The sequence below is a fragment of the Toxorhynchites rutilus genome, chromosome 1 (genome assembly GCF_029784135.1).
Source record: "Toxorhynchites rutilus septentrionalis strain SRP chromosome 1, ASM2978413v1, whole genome shotgun sequence".
NCBI lineage: Eukaryota > Metazoa > Arthropoda > Insecta > Diptera > Culicidae > Toxorhynchites > Toxorhynchites rutilus.
This window is the reverse complement of record NC_073744.1, coordinates 179,766,345-179,788,853: the sequence shown is the minus strand read 5'-3', so window position 1 is coordinate 179,788,853 and position 22,509 is coordinate 179,766,345. Positions and strand designations below refer to the sequence as shown.

At 39.5% G+C, this 22,509-nt stretch overlaps 1 protein-coding gene across 9 annotated transcripts in view; it reads left to right on the top strand.

Moving 5' to 3' along the window:
- Positions 1–22,509, top strand: part of LOC129764721 (uncharacterized) — a 53,018-nt gene that overhangs the window by 29,491 nt on the left and 1,018 nt on the right. For all 9 annotated transcript variants that reach the window (XM_055764167.1, XM_055764149.1, XM_055764144.1 and 6 more), the window contains exons 3-7: positions 24–218; positions 305–396; positions 921–1,343; positions 13,389–14,141; positions 21,861–22,503. In XM_055764167.1, coding sequence (XP_055620142.1) covers positions 24–218; positions 305–396; positions 921–1,343; positions 13,389–14,141; positions 21,861–22,503 — 2,106 coding nt within the window. The remainder of the gene's footprint in view (positions 1–23; positions 219–304; positions 397–920; positions 1,344–13,388; positions 14,142–21,860; positions 22,504–22,509) is intronic.

The window sequence follows — 22,509 nt, the reverse complement described above, 5'->3', positions numbered from 1 at the left end:
CACGGGTCGGACGATGAGCGCAGAAGATGGGCGGCTGGCGGAAGATGTACTTCATCCTGCAGAACCAACTGCTGCTCTCCTACTCATCGAAAGACGACTACGAGAAGAAGCTTGCCCCCTTCAAGGACATTATCAATCTGGTGCCGGGGACCGTCATCATACCGACCACCGGGCCCCGGTTCACCATCGAAACCAACTCCAAGGTGCTGTACACGTTCGTAAGTGTTATTAAAATTGGCGTCTTCAAACGACAACATATTTACATATTTGTTACTTTTTTCTCTCCGCGTCTCTATCATTGTAGCGTTGTGATGATCATAAAGGTTGTTCCGAGTGGATAACTGCACTGCTCGACAGTCTCAAAGGTGACGGCAGCGGTAGCGATAAAAAGTACAGGTGCGTGTTTGTCTGCTTGGCAATTTCGACGACGGAGCGAGCAATTTTGTGTAGAAAGCCTAATGGTTCCTTTCACAGACTTTGTCATTGAGAGCCTCGTCGTTATGGCTTTTAAAGTATCTGCCGATTAATCACTGCACGATGCTAAACGAGCCGAGGAGAAGAAATCACTGACTCATGGCGTTTCTTGGTGGCTGTCTCGAGTTCGGGCAACTGATCAGAACCGTTTTTGTGTACCATATTTTAAGTGCTTCCGGTCGCAAGAGCATTACGCAATCATAATACCGCCTTGAAAAAGAGACCGAGAAAATCAAATTATGTTCATCCATCCAATGTGACTGAAAGTTGCGCAACAACAACTCGATGCGCGATCAATCAATTCCATCATTCCTCCTCTTGATTTTCGTGAACATTGCAAATTGAAGACTCGTGACTCGTTGACGCGCCACACTTTTCTCAACGCCATTTATTGCTCAAAACTAATTATTTTCTTCCTTCCTTTCGCCACCAAAATTTAAAATCAGTCAAAGTTTGCACGGCGGCAATCTGCATCCCCAGCTGGCCCGACGCTCGATGTCCTCGCTTTCGTCCTCGTCCTCTTCGGGTTCCTCCACGCGATCCACCGCAGCAGCGGCGGCGGCGGCTGCGGCTATCTGCTACGCCACGGACGATCCCTCCAAGATGACCATCAGCTCCATCCGAAGGTTACATCCGCTACTGGCCGACTCGACCCGGCAGGCGTCCCTCTCGACACCGAAACTGTTTTACGGGTTCGCCAGTAATGGCACGGGAGGTGGCAACATCGTCAGCAGTAAGGCAAAAGTGGGCGGCAAGTTGGTGCAGCTGCCGATTGCCGGGGGCACTGCGCGATTGCTCGAGCGTGGCGGGGTCAATAATGGGCCGAACAAGTACCAGATACTCACCATCAACGAGGTGGATGATGATGGGTAAGTGAAGTAACAGTTTGGAAATTGATTCCCGACAATTTTATGCTGCACCCAGAATTTGCATTTTCTGGGTAAAACAATAACTAGGGGATCATGAACAAAAAAAAATCGAGGGACTGTATACGAGCCACGACCGCTTAGAACGTAGGACTACGCAATCTCTTTTTTTTAATTTGTTGGTTTATCATTTCGGATATTATTTGCGAATAAGTCTAAATTTCATGAATAACTCTTTAGTAAAAAGTTCCGAGGACTCTGAAAAGATTCAATGGCTTGCGTAGTTTTGTAGAATCATTTCGAGAAGCAACGACTCTTTCTTGCCTTTGCGAGAACAATACACTAGCTGGTCATATGTCGCAATTTGTTTCTTTATATCAATGCACGCATTGCACTGAGTATTTAACGAGAGGCATCTTCCGTGCATCGGCATTCAACAAGCATCACACACGCGTCTAATAGAAGCACACAGTTACAGCGATAAAAATGAAACATCGCGAGAATGACCGTTTATGAAAAATCGTTTCTCGACTCTCGGTCAAAACCACCAACAAAGCTGGGAGTTTGTTGCATCAGGAGCGTTCTCAGCTCGTGGGGAAACATAAAAAATTAGTGGGTTATATCTATGATATAACCGCAAGTTTCACGTGGAACTACCTTAGCCTAGCAATCATTCGTTTGTATTGATTAAATTCTTGATTGAATGAAACAGTATCCAAATTCAATTGAGTTCAATATATTTGCTCTGTGAGTGAAAAAAATGAACAAATGCCGTGTAAAGTCAATTCATTTATTGTGATTGATTGTTCTTCGTTACAAGTAAATTTAATGACGGACCTTTTACGTTTGGTATGATGACTAGAACAAAATATATGTACGGAAGAATTATCAAACGTTTGATGAACCAGCCTAAGGCTGAAAATCTTTCCAATAAAGACAAAAAAAAATTATCAAACGATTATTTTATTTTACATTTCCCTCTGAAGTTTACATCCCAAAAGTGTACATACTTCTCGAATCTCGAATTTGCTTGAAACTGGGAAGTTCATTCGCTTCTAGTGGCTGCACGATTTTCCCAGGTTCCTAAGTTTAGAAGATCATGTTAGGACAGACATATTCCACTCTGCACAAAGGCAAGCGAGGACAAAAGTACTCGCAGTTTGCATTTATTTGCAGAGCCGATTTCCCCAGAAACCTCGGTTTTGGAGTCTGTGTTAGGGAAACACATTTCAATCGGAACAAAAATACCCCCGATTTGTATGAATTCGCAATGCCGATTTCCCCACGCTTCATGGATTTGAAGTCTGTGTTAGGAAAACACATTCCAGTCGGAACAAAAATACCCCCGACTTGCATGAATTTGAAATACCGATTTCTCCAGGCACCTTGGTTTAGAAATCTCTATTAGGGAACACATTTCGGTGGGAAGATGCGATAGATGCGTAGAAATATTCCCTATCAAGTGATGCAAACATCTCTCCTATCCAGTACAAAATGTTCGAGCTATAAGCATTCGAAATCTTTCATTTTTTCCTGCATGTTCTGTGTTTAGGTTTTCATTTTACCCTCCATATATTCCGGTTAGACGTAGTCCCACGTCAAAATACAAAACGAGCAGAATAAGCGACATTTGTTGTTTCGGGCACAGAAAGATTCCGAGAATTTTCCTCAGAGGAGATGCAATACTTATACGCTAGCGACAGCTTATTTACTATGCAAGGATGGAGTTTACATTGCAAATATTCTCTTTTCGCTATCCCCCTTCGTTGTTTCTATTCTAGCGGCTGCATAGGTTGCCCGTTATTGACAGCTCTGTTCGGGAATGCACACAAATTCCAATTTTCATCAATTTAAACCATGTACAGACTATGGGATTGGAATGTATAGCATATCAAATAAATCTTAGAAAATTTCCGATTCGATTGATATGCGAATCGATAAAATCCTTTCGCAGCAAAAAAAAGTTATTTACGTTTGCTTTCTTTCATGAAAACGTGACGTGACCAGGAAGAAATGAAAAATCGATATAGACTAACACAATTTATTGCTAACCTACTCAATAGCAAATTCAATTAACCTTACCAAACAGCTTTCGATCGATTGCTAGAACATTCCTGTAGGATCTTTCCATACAGAGATATTTCAGTTTGAATGAAAAAATACCCCTTCGTCTTTGATGATGAATAATTCAATAAATAATAATCACAAATCGAAAGGTAATTTTCCAATGAATTATGTATAAAACTATCTTGTTGCTTTGACGCAAAAAATATTCGAATTTTTTATAGTGTTTTGGGAATCCTATGTAATTCTTTATAGCAGTTCAAATATAGCAGTGAGTTTTAATGTTTGTAGGCAAATTTTTAGTCTAGTGTATCCCCTAAACTCCTGTAATTTTGTTCTTTATCTCAAAATATTAGACCCGTATTTTTATTTTTTGCATTAGGGTGACCATTTGGTTCGAAAAATCATTGTTTTGCCCTTTTTGCCAAAAATGCCTTTTTTCAAAAATTTATAACTTTTGAACTACTGGGTCGATTTTGACGATCATCATATAATTTATAGTTCTTTATTAGCTATTCTTTCTTAAAAAAATATTATACTAGCGAAAAATTTTGGATTTCATTTTTGTAATTGTTGATTGTATTAATTTTTCATAGTTTACATGGTCTCGGGACCAAGGGCGTTATATTTTTCATTGTTGGAAAAAAAGGTGAAAGATTGATTTTTCGGAACACCCTAAATGGAAATGGGCCGTTTTTTCTATCCGATCGATCAAAGTTTGAAGTAGATCAGAGGAACAACAAAATGCTTGTGTACCCTCAAAGTGAACGATCCATAACTTTCGTTTTCATGAGTTCTTGGAAAATGGAAAGGAATAGAAAAATCGATTTCTGACTAAAAAAATCTAAATAACAGTAGTTTGATCTCGACGTTTAATGCAATTTTAAGGTATTTGGCATCAATTTTTCTTAAAACCTCGATTTCATGTACTTCTACCTTGGTTGATTTTTCAAAAACTCAATCTTTTAAGTCTTTGCGACACTAGTATATAAAGTCCGATTGAGCTGAAATTTTGCATTTAGAGTATTTTATCGCAAGAATAAACATTTTACAAGAAGTCCCATTTAAACATTCAAAATGATCATTTTCATTCACACTTTAATATATATCAACGTTATGGATTACTGTATCATAGTTTTGCCACATTACGCTTCTACAGAAGCTCGGTCTCAAACCTATATCTATATCCTATATCAAAATTCATTTAGGTCCTTCGTCTTCTGTTGATTTCATGGTTCAAAAAATTTTGCACCCGCATCTTCCAGATTAAAATACTCCTTGGCCATGTTGTGCAGGCTTTCATCACTATCAGAGCTGCACGCATGAAATACTGTGCTTCGTGCTTCGACGAGGTTCCAAATTCTCCATAAATACACCATCCTAAGCGGGGTCCAACAATAACTGGAACACTATCAGGGATACACTAGATAATTTTTTCCGTGATTTTTTATGCGATTTTTTACGCGATCTGCCTATCGTTGCCTCGTTGGGAAGAGAAATTCAGCGAGTGCGCGTGCGAGTGTGGTTGTAACGAGTGCGCGCCGATGAAGGGGCAATCTTTTTTACGCAATTCTCTCGTAATTACGCGAATTTTTTTGTGTGCACGCATCAATCGCTCAAGGGGGTATTCTAGTGTAAAAGCACGAATTTTGGACATTTTTTCGAGCTCCGAAAAAATAAAACAAAGAATATTTTTACTATACATTATATAATTGTGTGTTTGTTAATTTTTCAACAACAAAAAAAAATAAACGGAAAAAAATAATTCATAATTGGAATAGTTACAAGCTGAGGAAGTGAGAGGGTTGAAAGAAAAGTTGTGCCATGGCGTACACGATTCAAGCCCTTGTGGTTATTTTAAACAAAAAAAACTCGAACAAGTCAAAAACATGTTTTAAATGACGGCCACTTGAAGAGAAAATTGCTGTTTCCAACGTGTTTTCTTACATTTCCTGATTTAAAAAAAGTAAAATGAAAAAATTATGGTTTTTTCTATTGATTCATACGATAGAGAGATGCATACAGATTGTATTCTTGTGAATCTATATATATAAAAATGGATTTCTGTCTGTCTGTCTGATTCTTATGGATTCGGAAACTACTGAACCGATCAACATAAAAATTGGTATGTAGGGATTTTTGGGGCCGGGGAAGGTTTTCGTGATAGTTTGAGACCCCTCCCCCTCTCTACGGGGGGCTGCCATACAAATTAAACACAAAATTCTACATTACTCGAGAATTATTCAAGCAAATGAAACCAAATTGGGCATATTGAGGTATTAGGGTGCAATAAATATTTCTATTCTGGTTAGACTCTCCTACCCCCTCTCTAAGGGGGCATTTCTGCATTACTCTTAGGTTTTAGGGGGCAAAAACATTTCTAAGGTGGTTCAACACGGGTGGTCTGCCATAGAAATTTTTAGGGTGCAATTAATGTTTCTATGATGGTTAGACTCTCCATCCGCCTCTTCAAGGGTGGGCTGTCAAACAAATGAAACACAAATTTCTACATAACTCGAGAACTAATCAAACACAATTTGGGATGTGAGGGTTATTGGGTATGAGAAATGTTTCTATGATGGTATGACACCCCTCCAAACATGACAATCTACAATTCTACAATTACATAGTGACAAGTGCTGTTAGTCCATTTGATGTTTGCGCTAGCGAAATTGATCTTTCTTCGAAACTGGAAATGGATTTTAATGTGATGAAACGTACTCCTATATCTTCTATCTATACCAAAAAAAGGATCGCCGGATGTTTTGACATAAGCAAAACTCGAGGAAGGAATTGTCCGATTTAGAGTTGTTTTTATTCTATCACATTTTACATTTAACATTTATTCCATGTAACGGAGAAACATGTTATTTGCAAGTGGTTGAAAAATCTTGAACGAGAATTTTGTCTGAAAATAATCTGATATGATGAGTTATGTTAGAAATACTAGGAATTTTATAGTAGAAGGTAAATTCAACGGGGTCGATTAAAAGATCAATCAATGAACAGTTCTGCGATTGGATCCATGAACTTGCTCATAGTAAGAAAACGTGAATGTTTGAAGGTATTGATAACAAAAACAAATTTTGGGCGAGACGAAGTTTGCCGGGTCAGCTAGTACAACATAAATCGGTTCAGTAGAACTTGTGACATCGTGTACGCCAGTCTGAAAAAAACTAGTTTCGAGAAAAACGCATTTGACGTCAATTATAGGGTTGAACCAAGAGCGTTTTGCATGGACCAGAAGAGATGATAATCATTTGGAGCCAGGTCCGGACTATACGGTGGGTGCAATAGGACATCCCATCCGAGCTCCCGTAACTTCTGGCGGGTCATCAAAGATGTGTGAGGCCGAGCGTTGTTCTGGTGGAAAACAACACCATTCCTATTGATCATTTCTGGCCGCTTTTGGTCAATCGCCTGCTTTAAATGGTCAAGCTGCTCGCAGTAGAGAACCGAGTTGAGGGTCTGGTCATAGTTGAGCAGCTCATAGTGGATGATTCCCTTCCAATCCCACCAAACACACAGCAAAACCTTCCTGGCCGTCAATCCGGGCTTGACGATGGTTTGGACCGGCTCACCGCACTTCGACCACGACTTTTTTCGCTTTAGGTTGTCGTACGTGATCCACTTTTCATCACCAGTCACCATCTACTTCAAAAATGGGTCGAGTTCGTTCCGTTTCAGCAGTGCATCGCAGGCGTTGATTCGGTCTAAAAGATTTTTTTGCGTGTGGCACCCATACATCCAGCTTTTTTTGGAATCCAATCTTCTGCAAATGGTTCCAAACGGTTTCATGGTCTATACCTAGTTCCTGGCCATTCGAGCGAGTGCTCACATGCCGGTCTACTTGGATGATTTCAACGATTTTATTGGTTTCCACGATGATTGGCCTACCAATACGGGGTGTATCTTCGACAGCCACTACACCAGAACGAAATCGATCTAACCAACGCTGTGCTATGCGAATCGTTACAGTATCAGGTTCATAAACTACACGATTTTTTTCGGCCGCCTTCGTTGCAGTTTGACCTCGCAGGTAGTAAAAACGTAAAATATGGCGAATTGCTTGCTTGGTGGACTCCATCTTTGACGCGCTATAACACTGTCAAAACGACACTTGTAGCACAGATTGTCGTCTTTAAATAGCCGTATAGTATGATCCGATGCGATAAGTACAACACAAGATATGTTTAAGTGTTGCCATATATTGACAATATACGACATTTCTTTTTCCCCAACCCAATATTATGGACGAACTTGATTATATACCGCATTACTAAAACGGCTATAACTCGGTAAAGAATGGGATTTACGAAAAGTCCTTTCTTTATTTTTGAATGCAAAAACATCAGAAATATGATATTCAAATTTCTAGACTAGAATACCGCTTTAAAAAAAGAATTCAGTGTATGTTACAGTTATTGAGATCAAATAAAAATAACACAGTAGGAAAAAAGTGAAGCCAGAATTGTAAGCAAATTATTTGAAGGATGTTGAATAAAATCATTGCGCAAAATATTTTGAAGTCATTCTCTTTTTTTTGTGAGAAAATATGGTAGACGTCTCAATGGAACATTCCTATAGTGCCTGGAATACTGAGCGTTACCAAGGTTCAAAATCTTAGTAGCCATGTGTCATATGACGAATTTAAAAGCCAAATATTCAAGCATCCAAAAATAATAATAATGCTTTGTTTCCGGTCACTCCCCCCAATGACGGGTGCGTATGCGTTTGCGTGTGTGTGCGCGCTTGAATAACCGTTTACTAACCGTCACGTGTCAACGAGAGCAGCAGCAGCATTCGAAGCAGCGATCGAAAATAAACGTTACCTTAAGCATGCCACTCAAACTTGACCTATGAGCTGCCTGTTGGGATAGGAGAAGTGATAACATAACTTTCCACCGGAACGTGTTTAACAACAAATGGGAGTAGAGGCACAAATCTTGCATATATTTTACGTTGTGGGTGCATGTAAGGGAATGTAATATTCCCTCTCCAAACCTTGGCGAGGGAAGTGGAATTAATCATTTACTTCATCTAGTGGAGTGAAGTACAGTTTCAGTGAGTTTTATTTACTGGTTTTAGCGTTTTAAAATCCAAGCCAAAAATCTAGTGCTTTACGCTCGTGTACCCAATGCCACTGAAAGACGCGAGGGAATAGGTCAACGACAACAGCTTCGATGGCAATGCCCTTTTCATCTCTGAACCACCGCTTTTCAAAAGGACTCCGAGAGGTGTTCACTGGAAACTATCATCACCCTCTTTGGATTGAAGGGTCATTTACACGATGAGGAAGCAACCTGGCTGGGCTGACAAAAACTAGGTCAGCGTGTCTGGTGGGAGGACCTTTTCCTGCTCGCGATGTCGCTGTTTTAACAGCAGCATCGCCGTCACGAACCTCTGTGTCTCTCTGTTCTAACCTATCCGGTTAATTAGCACGGTACTCACTATTGTGTGTCTGCGTTCGTAGGAGGAAAACGCTTCAGAGAGCGTGCCCGTTTCTGGTTGGAATAAGTGATCCTTTTGTTTCGCTTAAACTGAAAAGGCAAAATCTGTGACTGCTGCGCAACCATAAAATTTAAAAAAGAATGCTTCGGGGAATTCTAATTTAGCGTAAAACTTCGCAACCATAACAGTGAAACCATTGTGGGACACGCACACACACACACACAGAACCTGCATTCACTCTGTGCGACTCTAAACGATTCCGTTTGAGTAAACATGACACTCTATAAACTTCAATAAGTAGAGGAAGGTGGCCCTGATCCGACCTCCTAAATTGCAATAACAAGTCATAACATAAAAATATTGTTTTTTCGACGACTTCGGCATTGAAATGTATAGTATAACTCTTTAACTATGTTTTCTACCAGTCGGAATGGTTCTTGAGTGTGAACAAAGGGGAAAACAGAGTCCAAATCGGAAGTGCCTTTTTTTCGACATGTTCAAAAATGGCCGATTCCCTATTTTTTACAGCAAATCTTCTATCTAATTAGCCGGAATTCACATACATCCCCAATTATATTGGTAATGGGTGAAAATAACTGGCGGACGGAAGTCGAATATAATCTTACTTTGACTTTGACCGATTTGCTGAAAATTGCTCTAAATTACCATCAATGATGGAACACCCATGCGGTTATCTTTAACGATAACTTTAACAACGGAAGTCGAATATCCTATTCTGATGTCATTTTGATGAGTGAAATAGAGATTGTAATGTTGGAATGAAATTGAGATAATATTGAAGATAAACGGATATGGTATCTCAAGATTGGGTGAAACGTGACTATAAAAAATATTTCAAACGATATAAACAATTAGAGAACTGCCTACAATCAATTCTATTCCCTATTTTCTCGAACGATTTTAGGATTTCCTTTATGCGAAATATCAATCAGTAACAAAATTAATCGACGTTTTCCTCTGTGGTTTCTTTTACATTACTGTTTATAATATTTTTTTTATTTATTACATAATCTCATCGTTTTGTGTTCTTCTCTTGTTTTGCTAGCTTCATTTCTTCTCGTTTCTTCTTCATTATTTCATGTAGTTTATTTTTTCTTTCTGCTTTCTTTTCTTGTTACTTCTTCTTTATTTCTTGTAGTTTCTTCCTTCCTTCTTGCTGCTCATTATTCAATCCTTGTAACTTTTTGTTTTCTTCTTGTTGCTTTTTATTTTCCGTTTTTCCATTTTCTGAATGTTCGCGTTTCTGTTTTTGCTGTTGGAGTTTATCCTGTTTGGATATCTCACTGATACGACGTTGTGTTTCTTCTTCTTCGATTTTTTCAATTTCTTTAACATCTGTCAAAATCATCATCCGTCCTGGCTTACGACTTCTTTGCTTCTTCTAAATGCTTGGTGGAGCTTCCGGGAATGGCGAAAGCGATTCAATTGTCGAACTAAGGAATAGCGATCGATCGGTGGTTTTGGATGCATTCGCAAGAATGATTCGAATTGCTCGTTAAGCATAGTTTTGAACGGACCAAATACGCTGACGTCTAGTGGCTGAAGGCGATTAGAGCAATGGGGCGGGAAGGACACAGCATGAATTCCATTGTATCGGCAAAACTGCAGTCGATGCGATTCGTGATTGTCTAGCAAAAGAAGCACAGGGTGATCACGGTCACAGCGGGTGAATTTTTGAAAGTCCAGAAAGAAATTGTCCAAGCTTGGCAGATGTGATTTGCCCGATCTGCTTCCAACCACAACGTGATATAACACGGACTGTTCTATGCACTGTAGATACACCCATTTCATCGACATTCCAGATATCGCATGGTCCGATCTTTATTTCTTTCATTACATGAAAGTAATTAGCGAAAAGGCAGCAACATTCGTTGGATTAAATGCGCTGGCTCTGCCTTAGCTCGTGGCTTCAGGTTTTCTCAGCAATAATTTTGGATGTCGGGACATGAAAAAGCGAAAGCATTCTAAGCCGACCAATTCATCCCGATTCCAAGAGGGCACTTGAACCGATGTCAATCCGAAATAAATGTCTGACGCACACAGAAGGTGGTTTTCGATAGATGTTTCTTGTGAAGCACCGAATATATATACGATAGATTTCTGGTACGATAGTATTAACCATTCTGTGGCCTCTTTCCACAATTTTAATATTGTCCACCTGATCGTTCGACTGTCCCACGGCTCTTTCCCCCTCGTTCGGCGTTCCATGTTCATTATTTTTCGATGTAATAATAAAGTTGATCGAGGAATTCCAAACTCACGTCCGGCTACGCGAAGTGAATTCATTGCTTTAACCGCCGAACGAAATATCGCCGTATCTCGTTTTGGGATTTTTTGGCTTGAATGTTCGTCCCAAATCTAAGAATATACGGTCGATCGTCGTTAGAAAAAGACGTTTACTCACGAGGTGATACACTCCGGAAATACGATGTCATTGTTGTCGATCTCGTCACCATACACGGTAAATGATTAGTTTAAGCCGTTAAGTTGAGCTCTATATGATCATAATAAATGGCTTAATTCGACATTTTCTGATTAATTCTACGCACTCATGTTATTCTGAAAAAAAGTGTTTTCAATCTGTTATGTTTGTTATGTTTTAATCTGTTATGTTAATTAATGGAGCTAGGTTATAGTGACGTCATCATTATCAAGCTGGTGAAACTTGTTGCTAGCTATCGGGAGTGTATTGCCTTATTTTGTATGCCGTTGCTATGAGCCAGTAATATGGCCGAAAAACAGGGAGTCGGTTAAGGTGAAGGTGGAAGCTAGCCACAAATGACTGCCACAATGGCGCTCATTTCTTTCATCTCCCTCCCTCACCACTCGCCCGAAAATTAATAATTTTGCGAAACAGTGTGAAGAAAATGATCGTTTTCGCACACTTCCCATCAAGTAATATCAACCAAACTCTAATCGATTACTCACAAGATATTAAATTTTCATCTGCTGTCGCACTGTATAGTGAGAAACGTCGGAAAACTCGAGCTAGTGCTCTGAAAGTTAAATTTTCATTTTTCAATCTTCGGCAATGGTTTTGTTTGTATTGATGAAAGCATCGTTATTTTTTCGACACTGATGCCAGACAACATCATCGAAACAGCTATAAAAACCACTCAATAAAATGTTATTCCTGAGTCATAGCGTTTCATGACATGAAGATCAATAGAATAAAATTGTGTTGATATCAATACAATTATTATTTTTACGTTTAATGGATCTATAATGTAAGTTTTAGCAACTTTAACATTGGATAAGAAAATTGTATTGCTGAGCTCGGAACACTGCCACGGCTGCCTATGCTTTCAAAAACAGTAAACGGAAAAGTATTAAATTCAATCTAAATGCCTCGGCCAACGAAGAGAAGGGTTAAGGCTTTCCAACGTGAATATGTGACAACAATACGATCAACGAAGGAAAATATTAAGGAATTATCAACATCGAGCTACTATGCCAAAGAACTTGTTAATACCAAAAGAGCCCCAATTCGCATGTGTTATAAATTTGCTCACGTTACGCTCGCGTATAATCAGAATTTTACTTCATATGCAAATACACCTTCTATATATATTTACATTTGCAATTGTTCATCAGAACATATCGTTCATACATTTTACTTTAGTATTGAATTGTTATTTTTTTTCAAATGTATTCAAAGACTCGTGTCAATGAAGCGCCACACAGTCTGATAAGTGAATTGATCTATTTACGTGGGCTTTGCTCTTCTCTCACAAACACTATTATCCCATTTTTACACGTGGGGTTACCTATACTACTACAATGGCTAGCTTCCACCTTCACCTTAAGGAACACTATTTAGGGGTCGTTTTAGGAACACCTTTTGGGAGTCGGTTCAGGACCAACCCGACTTTTTCAAATAATCGAATGTCGTGTACTAAAGGCAAAGGGTAGATTCAATGTATATAGCTTATTTCGTTTATTAGACCATAGGTTATCGGGATCGGGCCTGGTTTTGTAATTCTGCGCCATTTAAAAGAACGTGAAACTCATTTTCCATACCGGTCAAAAATCAATTTTTTTTCCTTCTTTGAAGCACTGATAACGCAAAATGGCGCTAAAGCGCTAGAATGAAAGGAGCAGGGAAAAGGTCACCATATAACCAAATTCTAACATTGTGACGCCTTTCATTTGACACTACTAAAAAATCGGTAGATAGCGCCATTCCTGAGATCCAAGGGGTGGTCGGTTCAGGGCCACCGGTCGGATTAGGGCAACCTTCCCCTAATGTGTAATGCACACGTGAACTCGGAGGAAACCGTGGAAACAGATGGGCATGAACATGAACGAGACACAAAATAGACTGGTCTCGTCTCGTCTGGTTCCCTATTTGAGTAAATGTTTTCCATTCAAACATAAGCCCGGGAAGCACACGCTACCCTCGGTAGCCATCAAGACAAAACACAAAATGTGGAAGAATGCTAGTGAAAAGCCGTAATCTGGAAAATTCTATATTTATCTTTACTTCCCTGCTTTTCCTTTTTCTCTCCGCAGGGAAAACGATGAAAAGCCGACAGCAGTAGCAGCGGCGGCCCGTGATATCAGTAACGGTAATAGTAGCAGCAGAGGGGACCCAGGGATCAAAGTGTCGACCCAAACCCAAGGCAGCGGAAACTTGAGGGAACGGATCGACGAAGTGGAGGGCAACGACGGCAGCGGCGGTGAGACGGGAGAAGGAAAGAACGTTAAAAGCAGATCGACACCAGTCACTACAACGGCGGCTGTGAATAGAAGCACTAGTGAACAGAGCGTGGGAGCTGTCGGCAGCGGAAGTGGTGGTAGCGGCAGGAAGAAGAGCACGGCGGAAGCCACCGCAGCCCTACTCAACAACAACAACTTCCGACTGCACACCAATCTGGGGAAAATGCATCAGTCCGTTGAGGTGTGTCGGATCAACAGTATGTTCGGCAGACAGAAATCAACCGCGGGAAAAAGATTGAACGCCGGAGGAATCGGCAGTGCCACCAATAACAGTGATAGTAATTGCAGTTTGGCCGCGAGTATCGGAGATTTACGCCCCAATAAAGCCGCCGGCGGTTATCATCTCAGCTGCAACAACAACCATCGCGAAATCATAGCCTCCGCGGCCCAACTTGTTGGGGGCAGTGCGAAAGATCTTCGCAGAAGCAGCAGCAGCCCGCCCGGCAGGCCCGATCTGCCGCTGTTGCCGGCGACGACGATGATGGCGGAACCGAAATCACTCACCGATGTCAACCACAACAGTTTGTCCAAGTGGAGCGCGGAAAGGTGAGTGCACTGTGTGTGGCTCTTTTTCTTCTTCTTTCGCTTCTTTCTTTGAAGCTCGGACCGCGCTCGGATAAATTGAGCGGGAAATTAAGTTATGTGCTGCGGCACGGATAAGTGTATAACTGAAATATGGCTGCTTGTAATTGGCGGCGCTCGGAACAAACTGAAATTGTGGGGCATTTTTATGCTGCTAGCGAGTGAAATAACGAGCCATTGATGTAATCCATCGTATTGGGCTTTTCGGTTTCAGTGGATGCGAAGTAAATTATAACGTTTGAACATTACACGTTCAAAGCATTACAACTTATTCGTTTTGGATAGAAAATTGTAAAAGGTTGCGTCTGGGACACAACCGCATTTTCGAAGTAGGGCTATGGAATTATATTTTATTCAATCCGCTTGTTTATCACTTCGGATTTTATTTTAGAATGCATCGAAGGTTTTGCAAATTACTTTTAAGAATCGATGGAATTAGTTATGTGGAAGGAGTTTTCCGAGTTAGAGAAGCGATAGTGCTCCCATGACCGAGTGATTAGTGTCACACCTAACATGCCGGGGGTTCGGATTCGATTCCCGTTCTGGTCAGGGGAATTATACGTCAACGAAATTTTCAGCGATTTGTACTGTGGTCTAGGATTAGGCGATCTTGGATCGATTTTCAAAAGATCGATTTTTTCCATCTCGATTTTCGATTTTTTGAATCGATTCATTGTAACCGAAAAAATCGTTAAGATCGATCTTTTTCCTTCGATTTTTTCGATCTTACATTTTTTTTCAATGTACATCGATACATCGATTTTAATCTCACTACCTGACAAATTTTATATACATAATGTCAACATTTGGATAGCTTCCGAAGGTGTCAAATTAGTGATAGTGAATAGGATTGGGATCTTGGATAGATATTAAGAAGATCGATCTTTTCCTTCCGATTTCCGATATTTCGAATCGTTTCTTCCTACAAAAAAAATTCCGATCTCTTTGATCGTAGAAAAAAATTGTAAATTCGTTATTCAGTGAACATTGATTCTCTCCAAGTCACTAGACAAATTTCATAAACATTGGATCCCTTTCAAGGTTTCAAATTAGTGGTCGTAAACTTAGGAGTAGCAGTTTTGTAAGTTTGGTCATTACAAAACAAGTAGCCACAGGTTATATTCACGCCATCACATACACTAGGCTGACAGTGAAAATTGTGACGAGATGGGATGGTGACATCAGGTCTAGTTGAAACGTTCTTTTCTGGAATTGGATCTACTACCAAGATTTCGACTAAATGCCAGGCGTATGATACGATTGCTCCCTTGGCCGAGTGGTTAGCGTCATAACTAACATGCCGGGTGTTCGGGTTCGATTCCCGTTCTGTTCGGGGGAATTTTTCGTCAAAGAAATTTCGTCCGACTTACACTGTGATCACGCGTATCTAGAGCTTGCCACTCAGAATGCATTCAAGGCGTGTTATTTGGCATAGAAATCTCAACTAAGTACTAATAAAAATGACGCAAGTAATACTACGTTGAGACGGCGAAGTTCCTCTAGGAACGTTAGTGCCATTGAAGAAGAAGAAGAAGAAGATGATACGATTGGATTCAACGGGATTATTGCCAGCGGAATTCTAGATAAATATCAGTTGTTGAATTGCTTATAATAATTTTCAATTAGTTTTTCTGAGACGAACCAGCCCAGGAGGCTGAAAGTCTCAAAAATAAAGAATAAAAAAAAATTCAATTAGTTTATTTAATTAAATAATTCGCTGGTTACGTATATTAGATTCTACATTTTTTGTGGCATTATGTTGGTACTCATGTCTCTCACTTATACTGACAAGTACGACTGTTTTGAATGTTCAGGTAGATTTTGACAACTGTTTTTCTTACACGTGTTTTAATTCATCTTCGATTTTTGTCTATTGCCTATCTCTAGAGAAATCCCTTCGTAGTAGAGATGGGCAAAACAGTTCACTTTGATGAACGGTTCACTCACTAACCGTTCATCTAAGTGAATCAGTTCTTTTGAACCGTTCTTTCGCTCTTTCGTTCAGCGGTATTAAGAACAACATAGAATGTTAGCTGTAACCCAACATTAATAGACAGCTATCAATTAATATCGTTGGATTGGATAGTGTACGTATGGGATTTATATTTTTGAAATTTAGTGGGGAAAGATAAGCTGCTCCATTAAAAGTCGCAAACTGTATGTGAAAATATGTTTATCAGTCGACAAAAGTTTATGTAATAATTTGATGCGGACAAAATATGTGCAACTTTTCATATTATATTTTTGGACAACACACAGGTTCCATAGAAAACTTTTCTTTTGAAGAAAAAGAAAACACACAGGTTCCATGTAAGATCATATTTCATAATGTTCATTCAGAGAAAAAAATCATCACCGGTTTTCACTAACAATCAATCATACAAAAAATCACGATAACACGTACACGCCAAACAATGAATTGAAAGCAACGAAAAACCTTTTTTTTCTCAACATGCACTCACTATAAAATTTTATGTTTACCTAATCCTATATCGCCCCAGCTTCCCCCAGATTTTTTTCTGATAATCAGAAAGTATATGATTGTTACGCGGAATTAAAAGAATACATGAAATTGAAAATATATAGCTTGCTTTTAAAACTACTAAAATCTAATTTAATTTTTAACCCAAAATTGAGTATACAATAACAAAATAAACCCTGCGTTACATGCATTTTGCTCATAAATGACAAATCGTTTTATTTTCCTTACAAGCGTTCTCGTTATAGTTATCCATTCCGTCCAGTGCAAATCAGTTCAGCTGCACTAGTTCGTTCGCTAACACTTCGTTCTCAAACAGTTCGTTCCCCAACAGTTCACTCTCAATCAGTTCTTTCCCATACAGTTCACTCGCAAACAGTTCGTTCACAAACAGTTCACTCTCCAACAGTTCACTCTCAAACAGTTCACTCGCAAACCGTTCTTACGGAATCAGTTCGTTCACAAACCGTTCGCTCGCAATCAGTTCGTGGGGAGAACTACCGTTCTTTGAAAAAGAACGACCGCTCGTTCACTCTTTTCGGCGAACTAGTTCTTTCGTACCGTTCGTGAACGGTTTGCCCATCTCTACTTCGTAGTGCTGAAGCAAACTCGGCTATGGCTATGAAAAGGCTTAATGAAATGGGACTCTATCTACAAAAGCTGGGGTGGCATTTTGCATTTCGAGTGATTCTTTTTTCGTTTCGACCACTTTTGCCATTGTGAATCTCGAAGCGAGCTCGAAACGAGCGAAATGAATAAGGCAGTAGTAGAGTTTCGAACAAAGTTTAAAACATTGTGTTCATTGTGTTCGAGCATTTTTTAACTCGAAACGAAATTAAATGTCTCGACAAGAAATTGTTGATCGTCGTATAGGAAAATGCTAGTGAAACGTTGATTTTAATATTGAACCTTACATCAAAGAAAATTTCAATTGAATTTTCTTTGGTTTCGACGTCTATTTGTACAAGTACGTTAGTTTAAATACACTACTTTTATTTCAGCACTATGGAATCAGAAATAAATACAATAAACTAATATTTGCAGTACATTTTTTTCATTTTCCGTAGGCCCAAGAAGGGGTATATGAGTACCATCAATACATCGGATATCTTGAATTTATCGAAGAAATGTTGGGTTGTTTCATTAAACGATGTTGTATCCAATTTGATCCCTTTTTCGCATAAGCTTCTTTCCAGAAGTGGCATCGTTTCATTGAACACTGATGAAACTGTTGGTTGAGCCATACCAAGGAAAAAGTTCTCTCCTTCATTGCATTAATTTGGTATGGCTATAAGCCAGAAGATTCAAAACGGCCGCTAATTTCAAAGCTGCAGGAGTAGCAGTGCTTCTGAAAGTTGTTTGGTACTCGGTTGTATCCGAAATATTTTGAAATGCTTTACGACTAACTCTGATATACTGCCGAAACCATGAAACAAAAGAATAACTATAATCATTTATATGGGAAACATATAGAGGACAAATTCACTCATTTTCACTTAGCGAAAGAGAGTCATTTTTATCCCTCAACTCCCGCCTCTGTGGAATAAGCGTGTTTTCTTCTTCCCTATTGCGGTCGTCAAAAAACATTTCTTTTTAATCACAATTCTAATATAATATCAAATTAAATTTGTTTTTCGGCATTGATATTTGCAATAGCCGTGAAGTTTGCTTTGTTTACAAACCCGAAAATTTGACATTTCTTTTCGAGACAAATTTTGCTCGAAATCTAAGATGAAACCTAAGAAACCTAAATCTAAGATGAACACGTGTAAGAAAAGCAATTGTCAAAAAATAACTGAACATTCAAAATAGCCGTACTTGTCAGCATAGGTGAGAGACATGAGTACCAACATAATGCCACAAAAAAAAATCTAGAATCAAATATACGTAACTCGCGTAAATTCGAAACTCGCGATATTTTTTGAACAGACCTCGCACGTGATTCCGTGTGTGGATGTAATTTTAGCGGCTTCGATATTAAGCATTTTGGGAGGTGAAAATTCAATTCACTGATGGTTATATTTCAGTTTGTGAGTTAACAGAGAAGCAATATTAGCTATGTACGGAAAAGTAAATGCATTTACGAGTGGAAAATTTAAATTATTGAAATAATTATACTGGCGGAGTTGAAATGGACAGTGAAATGTTGAGATCACATCCAATGCATGACGGAAAATGATGAAAAAAATATTCGACATTTTTTTCCATTGCTTTCTCTGTTTCTTCTATTTTAGTAACTGGATACACAAGCACTGAAAGCTGTACATATTCTCCCCACTACATGTCCATTATACCCACATTGAAAAAATGTTCTAATTTTCGGTCAGTTTTATTTTCAGTAAAAACATACTTTTTTGTAAAACATTTGACCGAATAAAATGAAAAACAGTATACTGAATTGCAAAAAACTGCATTTAGGTTCTGTGAAGCATGAGTTTCCAGCGATATAATTGAAGCGCTTCCTAACATGTCCGTATTATCCCCACTTCCCCTATATCGGGTGTCAAAAATTTCGCAACCAACACCATCAGTGCTTACTACGAGGTGAGGTAAGGTTAGGTTTTGTATAATAGCGACTTTAAACTATTTCAGTTCATTCGTCTGTAGCCTTGAGAAAGGCACTCGATCCCTCGTCATCCAGCTCGTCCAGCAACGATGTTGTCCAGTCGGTGTCCACACAAAGAATGGCGACGAGGTGAGGTGTTTCTACGTGGTGTTTAAAACAGGCTTTTACTTTAAGTTGCAGATCTCCAGCACGAACCCCGTCGAATAAAACAAGGCTGACATTCGGTGGTTTAACATTCTAAATCATTTCCATGATTGTCGAATGTACAGATATATCGGGAAGACTCTGATTTGTGTGTTCTTTGAGTCGGTCCTTTTGTCCGAGATTTTAGTGGGACATCGTGATCGCGGTCAGGAAGTGAAATGTAACGAGTAGCTTTATTGGTTACAATTTTCATAACAAGACGATCGAATGGTGATTATCCACTCTTTGTCATAACAGTGAGTACAGGCACAGATGAGAAACACAGGTGAGAAAGGCACAGATAGCTATTTTTATTGCCTTCTTGCCTTAATATATACCGGTTCTTAGCAGTTTTTCGCCGCGTTGGCTGAAGATGCTTACTCCATAGATGGTATTAACCAAGCGTTTACTATCCGTAATAGAGATTTCCTGTATCTGGAAGCTAGGACGCAATAAATTGCCTTCTAAATATTTATTCCATTGCGGGCATATTTTTTGACCACCTGAGCATGTGACATGAAACTAAGTTTCTTGTTAACGGTTACTCCAAGTACTTTGAGAGTCTTCACTGAGGGAGTTTGAGTTTCGAAAATGCTGGGGTTGGAATAGGATTGGGCGATCTTTATAAAAAGATCGATCTTGTCGAATCGATTTCCCAAACGGCGTAGGGATCGATCCACTGATTTAATCGGCACCAAAGAATCGATCTTTGGAAAATCGAAAAAAATCCAATTTATCTGCTTATTCGATAGGTGTCGTCTTTTCTTTAAGCAGGGGATAAAAATTTCATATTTATAATGAAACATCAAAAGCATTTTGATTTGTTCCTCGGCATGCAGGCCACAAAAACTTTTAAAGTCCAGACAAAAAATTCCAGGGTATTCATCTTGTTCCGTAAAGGAGGCATTAAGTAGGACATTAATTGAAAAAGCATTATTAGAAATTCAACAAATAGTATCTGCCCAGAACTCAGCTGACAACTGTGCAATTCTCGCTCTGAAGGGAAATTCCCCTATGTTAGAGCACGTCTTACCAGTACGAATGCCGAAGAGGAAAAGGGGGACGAGTCATGATTATACGTGTTAACCAAAACATCGACGGCTGTGATGTACGTCGAGTTCAGTTCGATTGACACTATCAAATCAATAAGCTCATTTCACACTTCCTTAATGACGTATACCACACAACAACGATCCCATAAAAGCCAATCGTGCCAGACGTCTGTGATTTTGTCGAAGCCGATTCTTGATTTTCAACTCTGTCAACATTTGTACGGAAGTAAATCGTAGAAGATGCGATCCAAATGTTGACATTATATTTGAAAAAAATGTTAGGTGGTCTTTGGTTAGATTGAAATCGATGAAAAACAAATCTACAAAAAGATCGAAATCTAAGATCGAAAAAAATCGAAAGCAAAAGAATCGATTTTCACGAGTAAAAAGGTCGATCCAAAAAATCGGAAATCGGAATGGAAAAGATCCATCTTCTGAAAATCGATCCGAGATCGCCCAATCCTAGGTTGGAACCTTGGGAGTGAACTTTGGGATTACATGTAGGAGTTTTTTTAATTTTTCCGGGGATTTTTCGAAACCCAATATTTTGGGCCAAGTTTAGAGCAGAAAGAATCAATTGTTTTCTGAAATCGTTATTCCTGAAGAGTTATGCGTCGCAAATTATCTAGAGCATGTTGGTTTTTGTTTGGTTTCAGGAGTGAAACTATCAAACCTGCTTTCCTGCAATTGGGAATGTTCCCTCTGGACCATACCTCATTATAAATTTTCAGTAAAACTTTTTTTCCAAAGTTGGTCAGGTTTCTCAACACAGGATAGCTTATCTCATCATCATGTTTTATTGAATTACACAGGTTTTAGAATTTATAATTAATCACAACAAAGCGAAAACAACAACTGAAACTGAATTCTCGGTTTCCAAGATTATGCGACATATTCAACGCACATCAGCACAAAATCAAACATCAAGCTAATATTACATTACACAATCCCGTATTCTAAATTCTACAGAGTGCAGATGCACTGGATGTGAAAGCAAAGATTGCTTTTGCGAATCGACAAACCAGAACGCGGAATTTCCGTTCGGAAAATGCTTGAGATTTCTCAATTGTTTGATAGTGCGTACGTACATGTGAGTGAGTACAAGAGGAAGCTTGTATCTTCGAATTCGTCCAATCAGAACGTGGGATTTTCATTTGGATAACGGTTGAGATTGTTTCAATTGTTCGATAGTTAGTTCCATGATAGAAAGTATTTTCTTCAATGCAATAAATTGTTGTGGAGTGCCCAAATCGATAGACGCAAAAATCTCTTAATCCATCATGAAATGACTGAACGATAAACGTTTGTAATTGGACAATTTTCACGATGCAACCGATATTCGTTTTTCAATTTGTGAATAAAAAATAAAATGTGTTACATGCATTTCCTCTTCCATCTTTCAGTATAACCATCGAGCTGACGGCGAGCGGTTTCACCCTAGGCGGGAGTAGATGTGCCGGTTCGACGGATACGCTGAACCGAAAAACGAGCGATGAATTCGCCGCACTGAAGAGTCGCAGCAGAAGCAACAGCTGCACTAGCTACCTGCACCTCACTAGTCATCGGTTCAGCAGCAAAACGGACCTCAACCGGACTCCGTCGGCGGGTGGAGGACAATCGCAAAGCCGCAATAAAGTTGGATCCAAGCGGAACATCTACGAGGAGTTTATGGCACCGCCACGCAGGGCAAATTCAGCCGAAGACGGTCACTCGCTGGCATCGGAGCCAATCTACGCGGTGGTTGACTTGAAGGTCAAGAAAGCTCGCAGACTGAATCAGCTCAACAGTAGCTTCAGGGAGCAGCAGCAGCACGAGGAAAGTGAGACTGAAGATGAACCACAAAAGTCTGACCAAACCATCAAGGCGGACATGATGCGAGACAAGGAAACCGGGAGACTCAAGGAGAGATCAAAATCAAGCGCCAATGATAAGGCTGGCGTTACACCAATGACTAGCAACGATTATGAGGAACTCAATGAACTGACCATTGAAAATATAGCCGATTTTGAGGATAGCTCGGATGAAGCTGAGAATATATACGAGCCGGTAAGT